Genomic DNA, 15418 nt, shown 5'->3' on the forward strand with positions numbered 1-15418 from the left:
TATCCTGCACACCTGCGCGATAAATTGAATAATCTTGACAAAAATATTGAGGGGCATGTCTCTGGGGACAACGCTGCGACTTCCCTTGGGCAACAGAGTGGAGGTGATGGACGTCAGGCGACTGTGGGGGTACATAAATTACAGGAAAAAGTGTTAAAATCATGATTTTCCGTATATATTTTATGTGTGTATGCACAAATGGTCACCTTTGTGTCGCAGTGTTGCTCTCGCACTTGATTCGTATCATGTATACCCACAGCAGACGGTAAAGCGACTCCAGAGCCACACGGGCCATTTTGGGGTCTTTGTTCTGCATCCGAACAATTTGTATTTTCAAATGATCGAGTAATAACAACCCACACATATTTGTTCTTATTGTTTTGTCATTGACTGTTTTACCTTGAGGTTGGACAGGCAGTTGTTGAGAAAAATGTGCCAGCGGCTGAGGAACAATTGTTTCTGGCTCACACACAGCAAACATGTCACCAGAGGATATAGCGCCTGATAGACAAACACACACAAAAGTGAGAAGATTGTAATAAACTGATTTATCCAAAGTATGTTGATAAATAATAAAAGGTGACGTTTATAGGCCATATTTGTTAGGCTGAGCAGCAACAAATTTCAAGTTGTTATGATCGTGGTTTGACTCTAACAACAATAACAATTATGTAGAAATGTTACATGTTGATGGACAAGTTGCTCATAGAAAGTGAAAGAAATACTGAAGCTGAGCAAATGAGAAGTAGAAAATACAACAATAATCCAATTTTTATGTGTGTATCGCTTGGAAAAGTTTTATAAACTCAGTTACATGAGAGCTGGGTGTGTCCAAATGTGGCTTCAAATTAGGGTTTCAAATTTGACCTGCATGCAAGTAATGAGGCAGGGGTCACCAACCATTTTGAAGCAGTGAGCTACTTTTCTGTAAATGCTTTTCTAAAATAACAACTTCTCATGTTGTGACTTTGTTGTCACTATGTTATTATTGTGTTATTACCAGGTTGTAATTATTAGGGGTTAAAAATAACTCAGTCAACCACTAAAACATTATGCGAGTTAGAAATAAAATTTCCTAGAAAATCACATTGACTCATCTTTATTGAGCTATTTTCAAAAGCAGTCCGCGGGTTTTTCCGTTGCTCTCAGCATCCTACAAGGCCCCTGCGGGCACCTAATTGCTGACTCCTTGGTTAATGTATTGAAAAACATTTTGAAACTAAAGTCAGTATTTTAGAATCGGGTTTCATGTCATGTATTTTGAAGAAACCTTAAATTATCGTATTATATGTAATATTGGTTCTTGTGTTTACACATTCTGTACAAATACTGGGCGGTAATTAGTGTAAAGCACACATGCCTCTGTTTTTATCAGACTGCAGACAAATTTGGCAGGACTCCTCCTCCCATTTCCGCACAGCCTAGAGATAAGCGTCTGCATTTTGCAGTAAGTGGCCGTACAAATTGCTACTAATGAGACGTAGGAAGAGGGGGAGACGGAGGAGGTTTCTCACCAGGGAGTGTTTTTTCCTGGAGGACAGGTCGAGTGTGGTGTCGTACAAGCTCTCTACAAAGTTGCGCAGACATGGTACGTTCACTTCGTTCTTCACCGTCTACAAGGCGATTAAGAGAGAGAAAAATGTAAAACAAGATTAAAGATTACGGCAGTGTTCGCCAACTTTTATCGGGTCGAACCCAAGAAATGCATTATATCAAGGCACAACACAGATTTCTGCCTCGTTATAAATGTCATTGAATTCAAACTTAATATGATAAATGACACATTTTAAATTTGAAAAAAAAAACAAAAAAAACAACACAAAACAAAAAACGGGACCAAAACACAATAGAAAATGTTTAATTGGACTCTATTAAGGGTTAGGGTAGAAGAGCATTACCTAGTTCAATAGAATTTTTGGGCATATATATATATATATATATATATATATATATATATATATATGCTCTATTAAGGGTTAGGGTAGAAGAGCATTACCTAGTTCAATAGAATTTTTGGGCTTATATATATATATATATATATATATATATATATATATATATATATATATATATATATATAAATACAAAAAAGAGACATTATTTGTCACAAATAAATAGCGCTCGTGGTTACTCACGGCAGCAACAGGTACAAGGATCTCCACAAAAAGGCCAGCAAGTGAGTGTTTGACATCCTTGTCCTTCACCTCCAGGAAATACTGCGCACACTCCTAAACATAGAGGTTAGAGGTTAGCTCTAGCATGTCAAAGTCACATCAATACATTTTTTGAATACTGTACCTGCATGAACTGGAAAGAGGCCTCAAAGTCTTCTACAGGATACATTTTGATGCGGAAGAATTTGAGGCCCATGATGAGGCTGATGGTGGATTGCAAGACGTAGGGGCTCTGCTCCTTCTGCCGAAGTTCCTTCAGCTCAGAGATAAACTTCTTCCTCACGCCCGGGAACCTGCATAAAATAAGGAAAATAAAAACACAAATTTCCCTAAAACTATTTTGCATAATTTTTGTGCTTTAAACTTCCGTATTTTCCACATTATCAGGCGAACCCCCCCAAAATAGTATTTTGTAATATTTTTTTCATACATAAGAGATATTTCTTTTATAAATGGAATAATAAGACTTTAAGCATTGACTGATCAGTAAGAATGTATCACTGATCACAATTGCATAACATTGGATGCAACAGGAATCGAACCTGTATCTCGACCGGGAGCACGTCAGATCCTATCCACTAGACCACGAGGGATACAGTCGACACATGAAATGGCATTATTTTTATCACATCATCACACAATTTTTTTGTTGCAGTGCCAAATTTTAAAGTTGTTATTTGGCTGGGCCGCAAGAATATTGTCTGACATTAAACTGGTCCGTTGTACAGGTAGGGGACAACTTAAATACACTATCATATTGCCGACACACAAGGTATTTACAAAGTACATGAAATTCTGAACTGAACAAATAAAAAGGCATTGTAGGAAATAATCCAGTCGTTCTGAACTGAATTAAGTGAAAGGTATTGTGGGAAGTAATTCAGTCATCCTGAAGGATATAAATAAACACATGGCCGCACATATTCAACAATGTTTTTTTCACATTCATCACTTAGGCTGAGAGAAAGAGAAACAAAATGTTACACCGATTTTTATGTAACTTTCTGTTTTTGCGTTTTTCTGGTACCGTGACTCAAAATACTTTGATAATTTGCAAGAGCTAGTACCTCTTCATTTGTCATAAGTATCTTTAATGGTCTTTTGGATAGAATCCTACTTTCTCCCCCCCACCACAATCTGGATTTTATTCTGAATGCATTCAATATTATGCAATTGTGAAAAACTCCCTAGAAGCCTGATGGTTAGAATTCAGTGCTCTTACCATTGCTATCCGGGTTCAATCCCTGTTGCCACAATGGTTATGCAATTGTGGTCGGCGATAAAATTTGACTGATCAGTAATTGCACGAATATGATAACGCATTTCCAATTTTGTCAGCATATAAGGCACACCAGATTACAAGGCGCACTTTGAAATTTCTACACAATTTTGGGTTTTTAGTGAGCGTCTTTTAGTCCAGAAAATACTCTTCCTGATTTGGATACAAAAGTTTTCAACTGATTTGCCACTGCGCCTAAAGAAAATATAGCTTATAGGGAGAGTATGTAATATTTATTGCCTCCTAGTACTATCAAAAATATTGAATTGAGAAGAAAAATTCTTTGAATATTAGAAAAATGAATTGACAGACCAATGTTAATTTTTATAAAAAATATTTGCATTTATTTTACGGTTATACTTTAAGGTCGGCTCCATATTTGTCTGGCATCTTGCTGCGGCACTGGTTTTTGTTTGCATTAGACAACAAAGCTATCTAGTAGTCAAATATTACACACTGGGGCGCTTAATTAAAAAGGTCTTTATCAATATTTTTGACCTACCCTGCATATGTATTTAAACAGTACATATCGTACATTCCTCACATACTGTACTTTGGTGGCACAGGCACATGTACGGAATTGTTTCTCTTTACTTTGTTGAGTTTGTGATGTTTGTGACGGACAACACGGGGGAGATGTGTATCAACATGGCGGCGCTGGTCTATTTTTAGAAAGGCATGTGGAGGATGGGTGGAGGTGGGCTGGGTGTGCATGTGGGGGTGTGGAAACGGGAATGTGGATGTGTGGGCGCGCAGGGTGAGCTCGAATACGGGGTTAGTAGTGCAGCGGTTGTAAGAGAAATACACAAACACGGCAGAGCGGCACAAACGCATATTCCTCGTGAATAATACAAAACCAAAAACATCAAATCAAACACTTAAGTACCTCGACTGGGCTACTACTCCCACCACTTCTGCGTAGAGGTCCGCCACAATGTGCATGTTGCCGGTGTTGGGTCCGAGATACCTGAAACACATTTTGGATGAGCTTGAGTACTGGAACATGAAGTTACAACAGGTTTAGCTTAAAGAAAATGATTTGGGGCTGAATCTGGTTTTCAAACCAGCGTTTCATTGTGGGATTCATCATATTTATTACCATAAAAAAAAAAAACAATGCTAATCGGCTGCTTCCTTACCCTTCCTTATATTTGAAGTGCTTGAAGGCCAAGTTAATAACTTCCTGAATGAGTCCATCAAGAAGGGGATGCAGTGGAATCTGTAAGAGGTACATTAAAAATATTTAATTGAATTGTCTTTATTGTCATTAATATCAATGTTGTGAAATATTGTCTGCAACAAGGTTAGACATGGCATTTTGGGGGAAATATGTAATCAGGACTTTAAAGAGAAAAATAAAATAAAGGACAGTCAGGGTGAGAAAACTCATTTTTGAGGTGGAGCAACTGCATTCACTAACCTGCTTCAAAACTTCGATAAGCACTAGCGAGAAGATGAAGTCAATAGCCAAATCTCTTCGCTCTAGCAAGTAGTCTTTCTGCTGTTCATCACTAGGATATGCAACGAAAAAGAAACTCATGAGTTAACATGGTCAAAAAGTTGAATTTTTTTAAGATCATTTATTCCCAAAATGTGTTCATTAAAAATGATTAATAGATTTGTAAGTTACATTGCAATGATACAAGATGATCATGCGGTGTACCCTTTAAGAAGATTTATCATCAAACTTCATTAATAAAAGCTATAATAGATACTGTGAACGGATACAAATCATTTGTGAATTGAAAATTAAAAGCAAGAACTACAAATTATTTAGATGCACACCTTTTAAACGCATTTTTTTAAAAGAAGCCAGTTAAAATCTGCATTTTCCTTTAGACTACTGATTTATTTTAAAAAATGTGAACTGGTAGAGTTTTAAAAAAAATACAAATAAAGAATAAAAGTAAAACATAAGGAACAGTTGACAAAATACATTCATTATAAAGGAACAAATATAAGATTCCATTTTTCTGTAACTAATTTATTTTCTTGATAAACCCACATAATAAAGAAATAAAACATTTTAATCAAAATGTATTACTTTTGGAGTATTTCATGTCATTAAATGTAATTCAGAATTTCTTTTACATATAAGCTAAAAAATTGTCATATTTGTATTCCCTTTATATGTAGCTTCTCCTCACTTTTTCGACTTGGTGTTGGCGCGCGGTCGATACTCATGAGACTCGTCCTCCAAGCCGTTCTGCCGCTTGTACCAATCGAAGAGCGTCCTGAGGATGGAGGGCAGGCAGTATTCAGCCAGGGAGCTCATGCTGCTGATTAGCTGCAAGAAAAAAAACAGAGGGGGAGGTGAGAATTCTCCCGACTGACTGGTTCTATTATTTGTTATAAGAGGTGATGTCATTGTTGCATGTGACAAAACCTGGTCAAACTGTGGATCCTCTCCTCTCTGAAGTGACTTGTTGAGCGGCTTCTCCTACAAAAACATCGCACTAAAATCAACGAGATGCACCCAAAAATCTTTCCACTTTTTCCTTGTATTTCACTACACGGAGTTTTACTTAAAATGAAGGAAACATCACAGCTATATACGAAATAAAACATTTTTTATTTTCCGAACTATGAGGTGCTCGTAAAAACCCCAATTTGCCCAGAAATTTGTAAGTGCACCTAAAAACCTAATGAGCCTTATATGCTGCAGAATACTGCAAATAAGATTGGACATACATACAGTAAAGGTACGCATTACCGTACAAGATTTACAGTAATACTTGAGCAAAGATTGTGCAATAATTGATCAAATCGACAAACATCACTGACCCAAATTGCAAAACATTGTATTATACGGTAATTGAACCCATGTCGTGAACAATGACCATGCGTTGGACTTTATCTCATAATCACACTATTTTTACAGTGCAGGGAACACTGATTTGCACAGTGCATTCTGATTTGTTATACAGTCTATCCGCTTCTTCACCAACAAATGTTAGAGAATGGAGAAAACAGAAAGTCTTTCAACAAAATACTATGCAAGCTCTTTTACGTATGCATACATGTCTAATCGAGAGTTTATTGACGCACTGGTGAAGAAGTGGAGAGACTGTTTAACGTATGAATTTGCACTATACAAATTGGTGTTTTAACACTGTAAAAAAGGTGAATAAAGGGATAAGGTCTAATGTCATTTCGAATGACATCTGTACTATATGGTGGTCGACTGGTAATGTGTTGGTGCCCTCAGTGCCACTGCTTGGGGTAGAAGATTCCAATTGCATACCATGTTTTGCAATTAGTCAGTGGCACATATTAATGCATTGCATTAATTTGTACCATACACACAGATGCTCTGACTGTAGTCTCAATTTCATGCGGATTATAGTCCGGTGTACCTTGTATGTTAAAAATATACTACAAAAGACTATTTTTGGGGGGTGCGCCTTAGAATCTGGTGTGCCTAATAGTGTCAAAAATACATGATTTTCTTTATAAAAGTAATTTTAAAAAGTGCAAATAAAAATCTGTGCCAAGTGTTTATGGGAATTACTTGGCTTCGATGGCCTCTAACAGAGACAAGCACCTGACAAGCGGATAGGGATGCCACTCAGTCTGTGCTAACTTAAAAGTACATTGATCGCCACTTCCTGCTGTAAAAAGCCACTCTAATTTTCTATATATGCAAAAAGCCTCACCAGTGGCTCGGCCATGATGATGCGAATCTTTCTCTCGGACAGCAGCGTGAAGTTGGCAAATAGGCTCTTGAGGACAAACTCGCCCGGCTTGCTCTCAGGGTCCACATTGATGGGTGCCATGATGACCGGACCTTTTCTCTCCCCCTGGTTCGTTGTGACGGGTGGGACGGGAGGCTTCAGTCCCACTGGAGAGGCTGAGGACAATTGGATGTCAGGAATAAAATTTTTAGAAAAATGTTCTCGTGGGATTCAGGACAAGCAACTTCACTAGATGTATCTGTAATATGACACTTGACTCTTTGGGCCTTTTGCAAACCACAAAAATTGAACAAACCCAACCTGAAAAAAATTTGACAGTTAGCTCAAGGTGCACCTTAAGAAATTGAACACAGATGTTTGCCAGTGGAATAAGCACTTGCTTTGAGTGGATCCCAAAAATATTAATAGCTTGTATATAAAAATTAAATAATGCACCGATTTAGAATGGCAGCCAAACGGAAACTTGATTTTTTTTTTAAGTCACTTATATGAAAATGAACTTATATTTAAAACTTGCAAACCCATCCATCAATCCATTATCTGCTTACCCTCAGTAGGGTCACGGGGAACTTGCAAACCAAGACATAAAATCTAAATAATGTAAAAACAAGATCAAAAATCTTTAAAGTTGTTTTTCTCAAGTATGTCATTCAATTTTCTGACCAAGTTCAAGAAATAATTTTGTCTTGATACAAGAATTTAACTCTTGGCCAGATATATGTTTTTGCGATGTAAGGTCTCCAACCTTTTTGAAGCTAAGAGCGACTTTTTGTCACTAACTCATGCATAGGGCAACCAGTTTGGTATGCATTTCTATAATAACTTTTCTTGTTATTACTATGTTGTTACTATGTTATTATCCGGTTAATTATTGGAAGTAGGGTTAAACAGACTCTGTCAACCACTAAAAAAATATCACAATGACCCAGCATTGGTGAGATATTTTCAGAACCGGTCTGCCGGCTATTCAGCCGGCTTTAGGGGAATACCTGGTACCCACGGGCACCACGTTGGAGACCCCTGGTCTAGAATATATTAAGGTTGGTGATGACACCAAACATTTTTCTTTCTCTCTTTTACTAATTAAGTGACACTTGCTGCCAGTGGTAATGTTGAGGTGAGATAACACTAATTGCCGACTAGGTCAGCCCCCCCAGGCGGGCCCCTGTTTTCATGAAACATGATCACTCATACAAACAGGACAACACACGCTCACATGATCCACCTCTTTCACCCCTACAAACCCTATGGGCTTACCAAGACCCTTGATGAAGCTAATGACACTAGCCCTGCTCCACCTAGCTGGCATTTCCATGGTGCTGGACTGCAAGTGGTAAAACCCAGAAAAGGATAACGGGATAGAGGAAAAAAGGGAAGGGTTGGAGCTTAGAGCCTGCAGAATATCGATGTCATAATGGTCATGACTCAAAATAAATCAATCACGAATGAGTTTTTATCCAGCTGGTCCAGCATGGCTAACCAAAGCTCAAGTTTAGAATCTCCATCATCTCACAGGAAGGGTAAAAAAAATCCAGAGAGTCTCATGACAGTACATTTAATTCCCAAAGATGAGCTCAGCTTGAGTCAAAGTACTTCTGTCAACCGCAATGAACGGTCGAACGATGTCCACTCTGGGTATGACAGGCTGGATCAGTTATGGCGTAGTACCAAAAAAGACATGTGAAACTTCACAGAGTTTCGGCCGCATCTCCAACATGCTACCTTGACTGTAGATTCCGCAAATGACAGCTGAATAGTCAACTAAAAAAGCGTTGCTGGAAGTTTTCAAACTGTCCCCAAGTCGCGTAACATTGCTCGTCCCCTGGTGGAGATTGACCAGAAGAATTTCAACACTGCCCAATGAGACGCACTAGGAAGGAGGGGGGGTTTGCGCTATTTTTAGAGCACCACTCCCACCCCTACCCCACACTACTCATACACTAGTGCACACATGCAAATATAGCCGTGTAAAACTAAGTCATGTGGACCATAGAGGAAACTGCATCAATGATCAAATACAGGAGATAAAAATAGCTGCGAAAAATGTATGTATTAATATTAAAGTTCTGGTTTAATGAGGGAGCAAGAAAAGTCATATTTTAAATTAACTTGCGCATATTTAAAAGTGTCTTGTTTTCTTATTAAACACACTTTAGAGATAAAACAGTGTGTGGACCCCTGCATTCCAGTTTGAGAACCAGTGCTTTGAACCTGTCAGTGTTTAAAGTGCAAATCTTTGAATGTACATAAGACAACTTGTTCTCTTGCAACTTCTTGAGTTGTTTTTAACTTTTTACTTGAGGCCATTTAAAATCAACAAACAGAAACAAACAACGGGCTTGCTTTGCAAATTCCGGCAAAGGAAAGGCTAACTTAAATGTTATTGGAAAACGTAAAAAGAAAGTTACACTAATCCATTGTTTTATCTTTCATTATACGTAGTCTTTGAGAATTACAACTTGCAAGATTAGTGAAGTACTATGGCTAATCTTACTGTGAAAGACAAAAATCAGGTATGTTAATGTGGGTGGGTCACAGGGTTTACATCTCATGTGAAAAAATGATAGTTTTCTTTTTAGAAGAAACCAACTCTTCATTTGAGCCATACAGACGTCAGACAAGACACGGAAACATCTGAACCGATAAGGGGACGAAACATGAGTCACCATTTTTGGTCGGTTAGTGTGCACATTGACAAGCTATTATTATTTCGGCACAGCCAGAGTGAAACTGTCAGCTGTATATGCAGCAATTAGGAATGATAAGCCATTTGATATTTCTGGCTTTATGTTCGTTTGACCTTGGAACTGAAAAACATTTAGGAAGACCCCTTAGCTAGGACACAAGGAAGATGAAGTGTCTTCTAAAACTGTTTTGTGCACAGAATTTATTTGAAGCGTTCCCTTCCCAACAAAAACATTTTCTATACATCCAAGACTGAGATTCTTTGTTTTAGGTTAACTTTTGGCTCGTGGGTTTCATTTATTCATCTTGACAGTTGGTCTCTAATCAATGTGATGAGATGAGGTTAGACTTTCTCATTGTGTTATGGTCATGAATGCAACTAGTTAACTTGGTCAAAAGACAAACAATAAAATGAACATCACAACATAAGTGATTCTACGGCAAACAAGATTTAACACGTAGCAAAAAGTTATGGATGAAATTAACTAGCAGAACATGAGGAATTCCCACAAAGCATTTGTTTTTTAAATATTTTGATAGAAATCCAATAAAAAACAATTTAGTTGTCACAAACTGTAAACGTTTTCCAACTATATTATCCTTGTCCCACAGTGATGCAAATGAAGTGCCGGGGATTACTATAGTAAAGTGCTGAGGTGTATCCACTGTATCCTCGGCTTACCTCTCATCCACTGTCAGCGCATTACGTAAAGCTGCTAAACGCTGTGACACGAGCCTGTCAAGACTGCCAACTGAAAATATGCGGGATGCAGCACACGTTTCGAGCTGTCATTTTTGGGTGTTACTCACTGCCGGCGAAGGACTTGAGCAGAGACTTCAGGCTAATGTCGAAGAAGCCAGAATCCTGCTGGCTGGTCGCCATGGTTGCAGGGGCTACGTCGCCACGGCGACAGAAGGTAGAGGATGGGGCTGAGGCGTTGCGGATGGAAAGTGTCGGAATGAAGGACGTGCGCGCTCTGTGTTGCTATCTTGCCGGCAAAACAACACCCAGGCCTTCTGTGTTATGGTCTCTCAGGACAGCGATACACAGATGTCGTCAGGAGATGAGAGCGACCAATCCTCTTAGAGGCCAGTTGGAGTGTGGGAGGAGGGAGGGAAGGATGGAGGGAAAGGGGATGTAGGGCTAGAGAATGGAGCTTGTAATTTAACCTGGCTCACTTTTATTCCATTTACCGTAGACTTATTTTTAAGTTGGCTTCATTGATTATGTCTTTCCTCTTCTTTCACCCAAAGATTGTAATGTGTCAGCTTCACATTACAAAATCATTATTTTTTATTATAGTTCCTGCTGAGACTATCTGTGTCCAGTCAGGAAATATTTTGTCAAGGTGTTTTGCCCGAGATGTAGAAGTCGAGTTTGTACATTTCCATGAGACAGCAGAAGGTGGTGCAGCTGCACCTTTGGGCAGTCATGAATTGTGCCAGGTTCCGCACCTCATTTTACAAGAGTCTGATTCTTGTATCCGAGAAAGATAGCAGATGAGCTAATGAGAGCGCTAAGTGGCGCTGTGGAGGTCCTAATTTAAGGCCGAGATGCTAACTTGACTAACCGCCTTACTGAACAGACAACCACAATCGTGGACGGCTTGACAAAGCAGAAGGCTGACATCATCATCAGGATAAAGGCCTTTGAGGGCAAAATGGACAACAACGCTTAGACAGACCCGATCGTCGAGTGTTTTTTAAAAAATAATTCTTCAGCTTGTGAAAGAAGGAATATGGTGAGAGATGAAAGAGAAAAAAAGTGTATCATATGCTATTCATCCAAATAAATGTACTTTTTGATTGTGTTTAATTGATAGTGTGATAAGAAATTGCAATTTATAAATTTGTTTTATTTGATATTAAACTATATGTTCATTGTTGTTAAATGTTTACCTTGTGACCAAGTCGCGGTGATTCTAATCAGTTTTTTGTTTTGATTTTTTGGTACATAATGTTGTTTAAGTTTTTATTCTCTGCCATTGTCATTATCTTTCTTGAATGTACTGTTAGGGTGACGCGCTCAAGTTAAACAGTTTTTTTCCGTCAGCCCTTTTTTTCTTTCAGTTTTCTTTTTAACTGTATTGTGAAGTTGTGGATTTTGAACTGATTGTAACCTTGATTCTGGATGAACAAAGAGAAAAAAAATAAAATGTCAAGGAAAACAACTCTGGTGGACATTGTGACAATATCATTGATGTGGCAGCCAAACAAAGGGTGCACAGGTCATGCAAGATTATTTTATTTTTTTCAAAAATTGATGTTAAGGTAAGGAAAGGAAACAATGCTGATCGGATATGATCAAATTGTTACTCAGTTGACGGTGACAAACCACACAGACACATTCTTCATGTCAGTCTGAGCCAGCTGTGCCAAGAAGACACCACAGTGTTATCTGATAACCTCAGATAGTACTAGCGTGCTATGTGATGGTTGGAACTCCTAAAACGACCAATAATGCCTGTGCCGCACATACTTGGTAGTCTTATGTGAGCTTTGTGTGCCAGCGAGGTAGAACACAACTGACGTTAATGAACTTTGATTTGATCTATTGTGAGTTATTTTGTAGAACCAGATCAGACCTCTCGGACATTCTGTCAAGGCCCTGCTACCAACGCACTTAAACGTGAAGAGGAACAAGGAGGAGAGAGGCCTTTTGATGTCATGTCAAAGTTAAAAGCAATTACAGAAATCAATTCTTCATTTTTTTAGGGCTCCGATCTACTGATAAACGTGGTTGTGGTATTTAAACGAGGAAACAGTGAAACAAATAAATAATTATATGACTCAATTTTGGCAAACTGACGAGGTGAGATCATGGTAGAGGTATTTAGACAAAGTTCTTACCCAATGATGTTCAAGCACGTTATCAGCCAGGATTTGAAATGTTTCCCTTAATGAAGAAGTCGCATGGGAAAGACTTCATAGAAGTAGCAGGCAATTTACATTCGATAACCTTCAGCTCAGGTAAACATTTGCATGAGTGTGTCCTATTCAAACTGGGTCTATCAAAAATCATCAATAATCTTTAACACAGCTCAGAAAATCATCGGTTGCTTTATGTCCAGTGTGGAAGGCAAAGTTGCTGCAAATGTCTTTGCACTATTTTCCTGATGCACTGACAACTTAGGCTGGTCTACAAATGCTACTGTGTGAATATTTTGCTTATCTCTCCTATTGTTCTTTTTTTTAATGTTTTTTCCTAGATTGCCACGTCTAATCTTGTTGTAAACGGTGTGCACTATGATGTTATGAATGATAATAAAGACTACTCTATTCTATAGAGGTTCCTTGTCCAATATCCAATATTTGAAAGGAAGTAACTAATAATCACTTACCTATAAGGATCCTTGTTCGCCGCCTAGACCTGGATTGGAACTTGGAAAATCTCCCAATGAAGTTGACGGGATCATACATGTGCAAAGGCAGTGGCAATGAGGCAATGCGCTCCATGACAATTCCATCCTGGTCTTGGCTTATATCGTCCAGGTCCTGATCCAGGCTTTGACTCTGGCTTCTTAGTGAGAGGTTATCCCCATAGTCTGATATTTCACTTTCAGTTACGAGGCTGGTAATGCTTCCGAAATCCTCCAATGATATCATTGTTATAAGAGCTATTTTGTACTTGTCAGGTGTTAAAATCTCTTTGACGTAAGAATAAATAATGTATTGAAAAGGAACACAAAACACTGGTTAAGGAAAAGTAGTACAAATAATTCTAACTGTTGTGTTCCATCTTCTTGCAGTCCCAGTGTCTTCTTACTCTTGTTGACCAGAGTCATTCAAAATAATCCCAATCGTTTTCCTAACTCAAAGTTTTTGTCCAAAGGGTTCTTCGTTTTTCCAGATCTTCTCCGTCAAAGCTCATCTGTCGCGTCGTGTCATCACTGATCTTTGTTGTTCTTTCTCAAGCTTCTAACTCTCTGAGGCACAATTCTGCTTCCTCAACTCTCAGGTGGTGAACAAGGGAGGTATCCAATTCCCAAAGAGTGTCATAATTGGTTGACAGAAAAGGCTATGGTGGATCTTCTTGCACTGTTTTAGTTCCTTTGCTGTCCTAATTTTCTAAACTTGTGGATTTTTAAGACTCCCTCCAATCATTAATAAAAAACTAATCCCAACACCTGCTTCCTTCTTTTGGTCCGTCCCGCGGTAGTGTTGAAATGTGGAAGAAATGCATGTATGCGCAGTCTCGGTCCAGGCAGCAGACACATGCGACATGTGGGTGTAAGTAAACGTTTGAGTTCCTGCAGCTCACTGGTTGAGGCTGTTTAGCAAGTTACAGTAACCTCAAGTCTTAATGGTGTTGGATTACTGGGAGCTGACACACCCCTTAACAAAGAGGGTGGGGCGCAACCAAACACAAACAGGAAAAGCCCTCAACGCCACGCCAGACACGCAAATTTAACTGTTAAACTTGACGACAAGATCGAATTTGACAAGATAACATCCATTCCAGCACAGCAAATTGCTCTCACAGCAAATGACTCAACAGTTCTTTCTGAAACGAACAACCCAGGTATGGAATATACCTATAGGGGTTTTGAAAAATGAACTGCTTCTGTTCATCTCACAATATCAGAAAAAAACACATCTAAGATCAGGGGATGTTGTAATGGTGGCCTGTGCAGCCCTTTGAGACTTTTTTCCGGCATAAGGGCTATACAAATATGTGACTTGAATCTTAGTCCTAGAACTATGGTACACTTCTAATGTATTTAGTGCTTTCCAATTCAGTGAAAAACAGCCAAAGAAACATCAAAAGTAAAAGAAAATATCGGGTTCAGTTTCTGTGTAGAAAACTTACCCCCTGGGGGGTGCTTTCACTGTTGATGGCAGCATTGTCATGACATCACCCCATTGAGTGTCACACCCAGGAGACCTAATGTGTGAAAACAAGCCGCTTCGTATTTCAGCTGAATGACACGGAAAATATGACAAAAAAATATAATAATATGTGTATGTAATTGTTGATTACGTTAAAGAGAATGTTTAAAATTTTTCCTAGAAAGAGAAGTGCTCTCTAAGGTTACCAGGATTAGAATTAAATAAACTGATTTGAAATAATAATAAATATTATAAATTAAAACAAACAAAAAAGTCTCAATGTAATCTGTAAATGAAGAAAATACCCTTCCGTGTTTATTTCATATCTAAATGTGCTACCTCAAGCAATGGGACCACTACAAATGGGAATTAATACACCTATAATCGAACCTTCAGGACAGAATTACACAGTGCAGTCAAGGACCTCTACAACAGCACCCCATTCCTAACAAAAAAGGAAAAAAACGTCTATAAAACAGATTCTCAGGCAAAAATGTCAAAAGAAAAGAACATCCAGAGAGTGTTTGGATAAAACTAATGATGCAGACATCTGATCAAAAAATATTCCAAATTGATCAAAATGTAAGCAAGTGTGTCATGTAAAACTGTTTGGGGGATTACATATTTAATACAAGCATTCAATTTTCCAAGTGTATTTGTGAACGCCTTTGGCTTGTCAAATAAATCAAATTAAATGTTATGTACAGAAGCAGGAAAAGGTGTAAAGGTGTGGTGTGGGACAACTTATACACGCA

At 38.4% G+C, this 15418-nt stretch overlaps 1 protein-coding gene and 1 long non-coding RNA gene across 4 annotated transcripts in view; one reads left to right on the plus strand and one right to left on the minus strand.

Moving 5' to 3' along the window:
- fryb (furry homolog b (Drosophila)) overlaps positions 1-14059 on the minus strand; it is a 38737-nt gene extending 24678 nt beyond the window's left edge. For all 3 annotated transcript variants that reach the window (XM_088321730.1, XM_088321729.1, XM_088321731.1), the window contains exons 1-13: positions 13175-14059; positions 7110-7303; positions 5840-5893; positions 5601-5740; positions 4874-4964; positions 4593-4672; positions 4340-4420; positions 2299-2467; positions 2136-2228; positions 1515-1613; positions 400-501; positions 207-310; positions 13-121 (exon numbers count right to left, since the gene is read on the minus strand). In XM_088321730.1, the coding sequence (XP_088177856.1) occupies positions 13-121; positions 207-310; positions 400-501; positions 1515-1613; positions 2136-2228; positions 2299-2467; positions 4340-4420; positions 4593-4672; positions 4874-4964; positions 5601-5740; positions 5840-5893; positions 7110-7303; positions 13175-13439 (1581 nt within the window). In that variant the 5' untranslated portion in view covers positions 13440-14059. The remainder of the gene's footprint in view (positions 1-12; positions 122-206; positions 311-399; positions 502-1514; positions 1614-2135; positions 2229-2298; positions 2468-4339; positions 4421-4592; positions 4673-4873; positions 4965-5600; positions 5741-5839; positions 5894-7109; positions 7304-13174) is intronic.
- Positions 1442-11954, plus strand: LOC148349194 (uncharacterized). The gene is made up of 4 exons (XR_015847438.1): positions 1442-1588; positions 4611-4681; positions 5590-5766; positions 10446-11954. It is a non-coding gene; the product is annotated as an uncharacterized LOC148349194 (long non-coding RNA).
- Positions 14060-15418: the final 1359 nt, after the last annotated feature.

The sequence above is a fragment of the Urocampus carinirostris genome, chromosome 17 (assembly GCF_059441175.1).
Source record: "Urocampus carinirostris isolate Australia breed hairy pipefish chromosome 17, RoL_Ucar_1.0, whole genome shotgun sequence".
NCBI classification, from domain to species: domain Eukaryota; kingdom Metazoa; phylum Chordata; class Actinopteri; order Syngnathiformes; family Syngnathidae; genus Urocampus; species Urocampus carinirostris.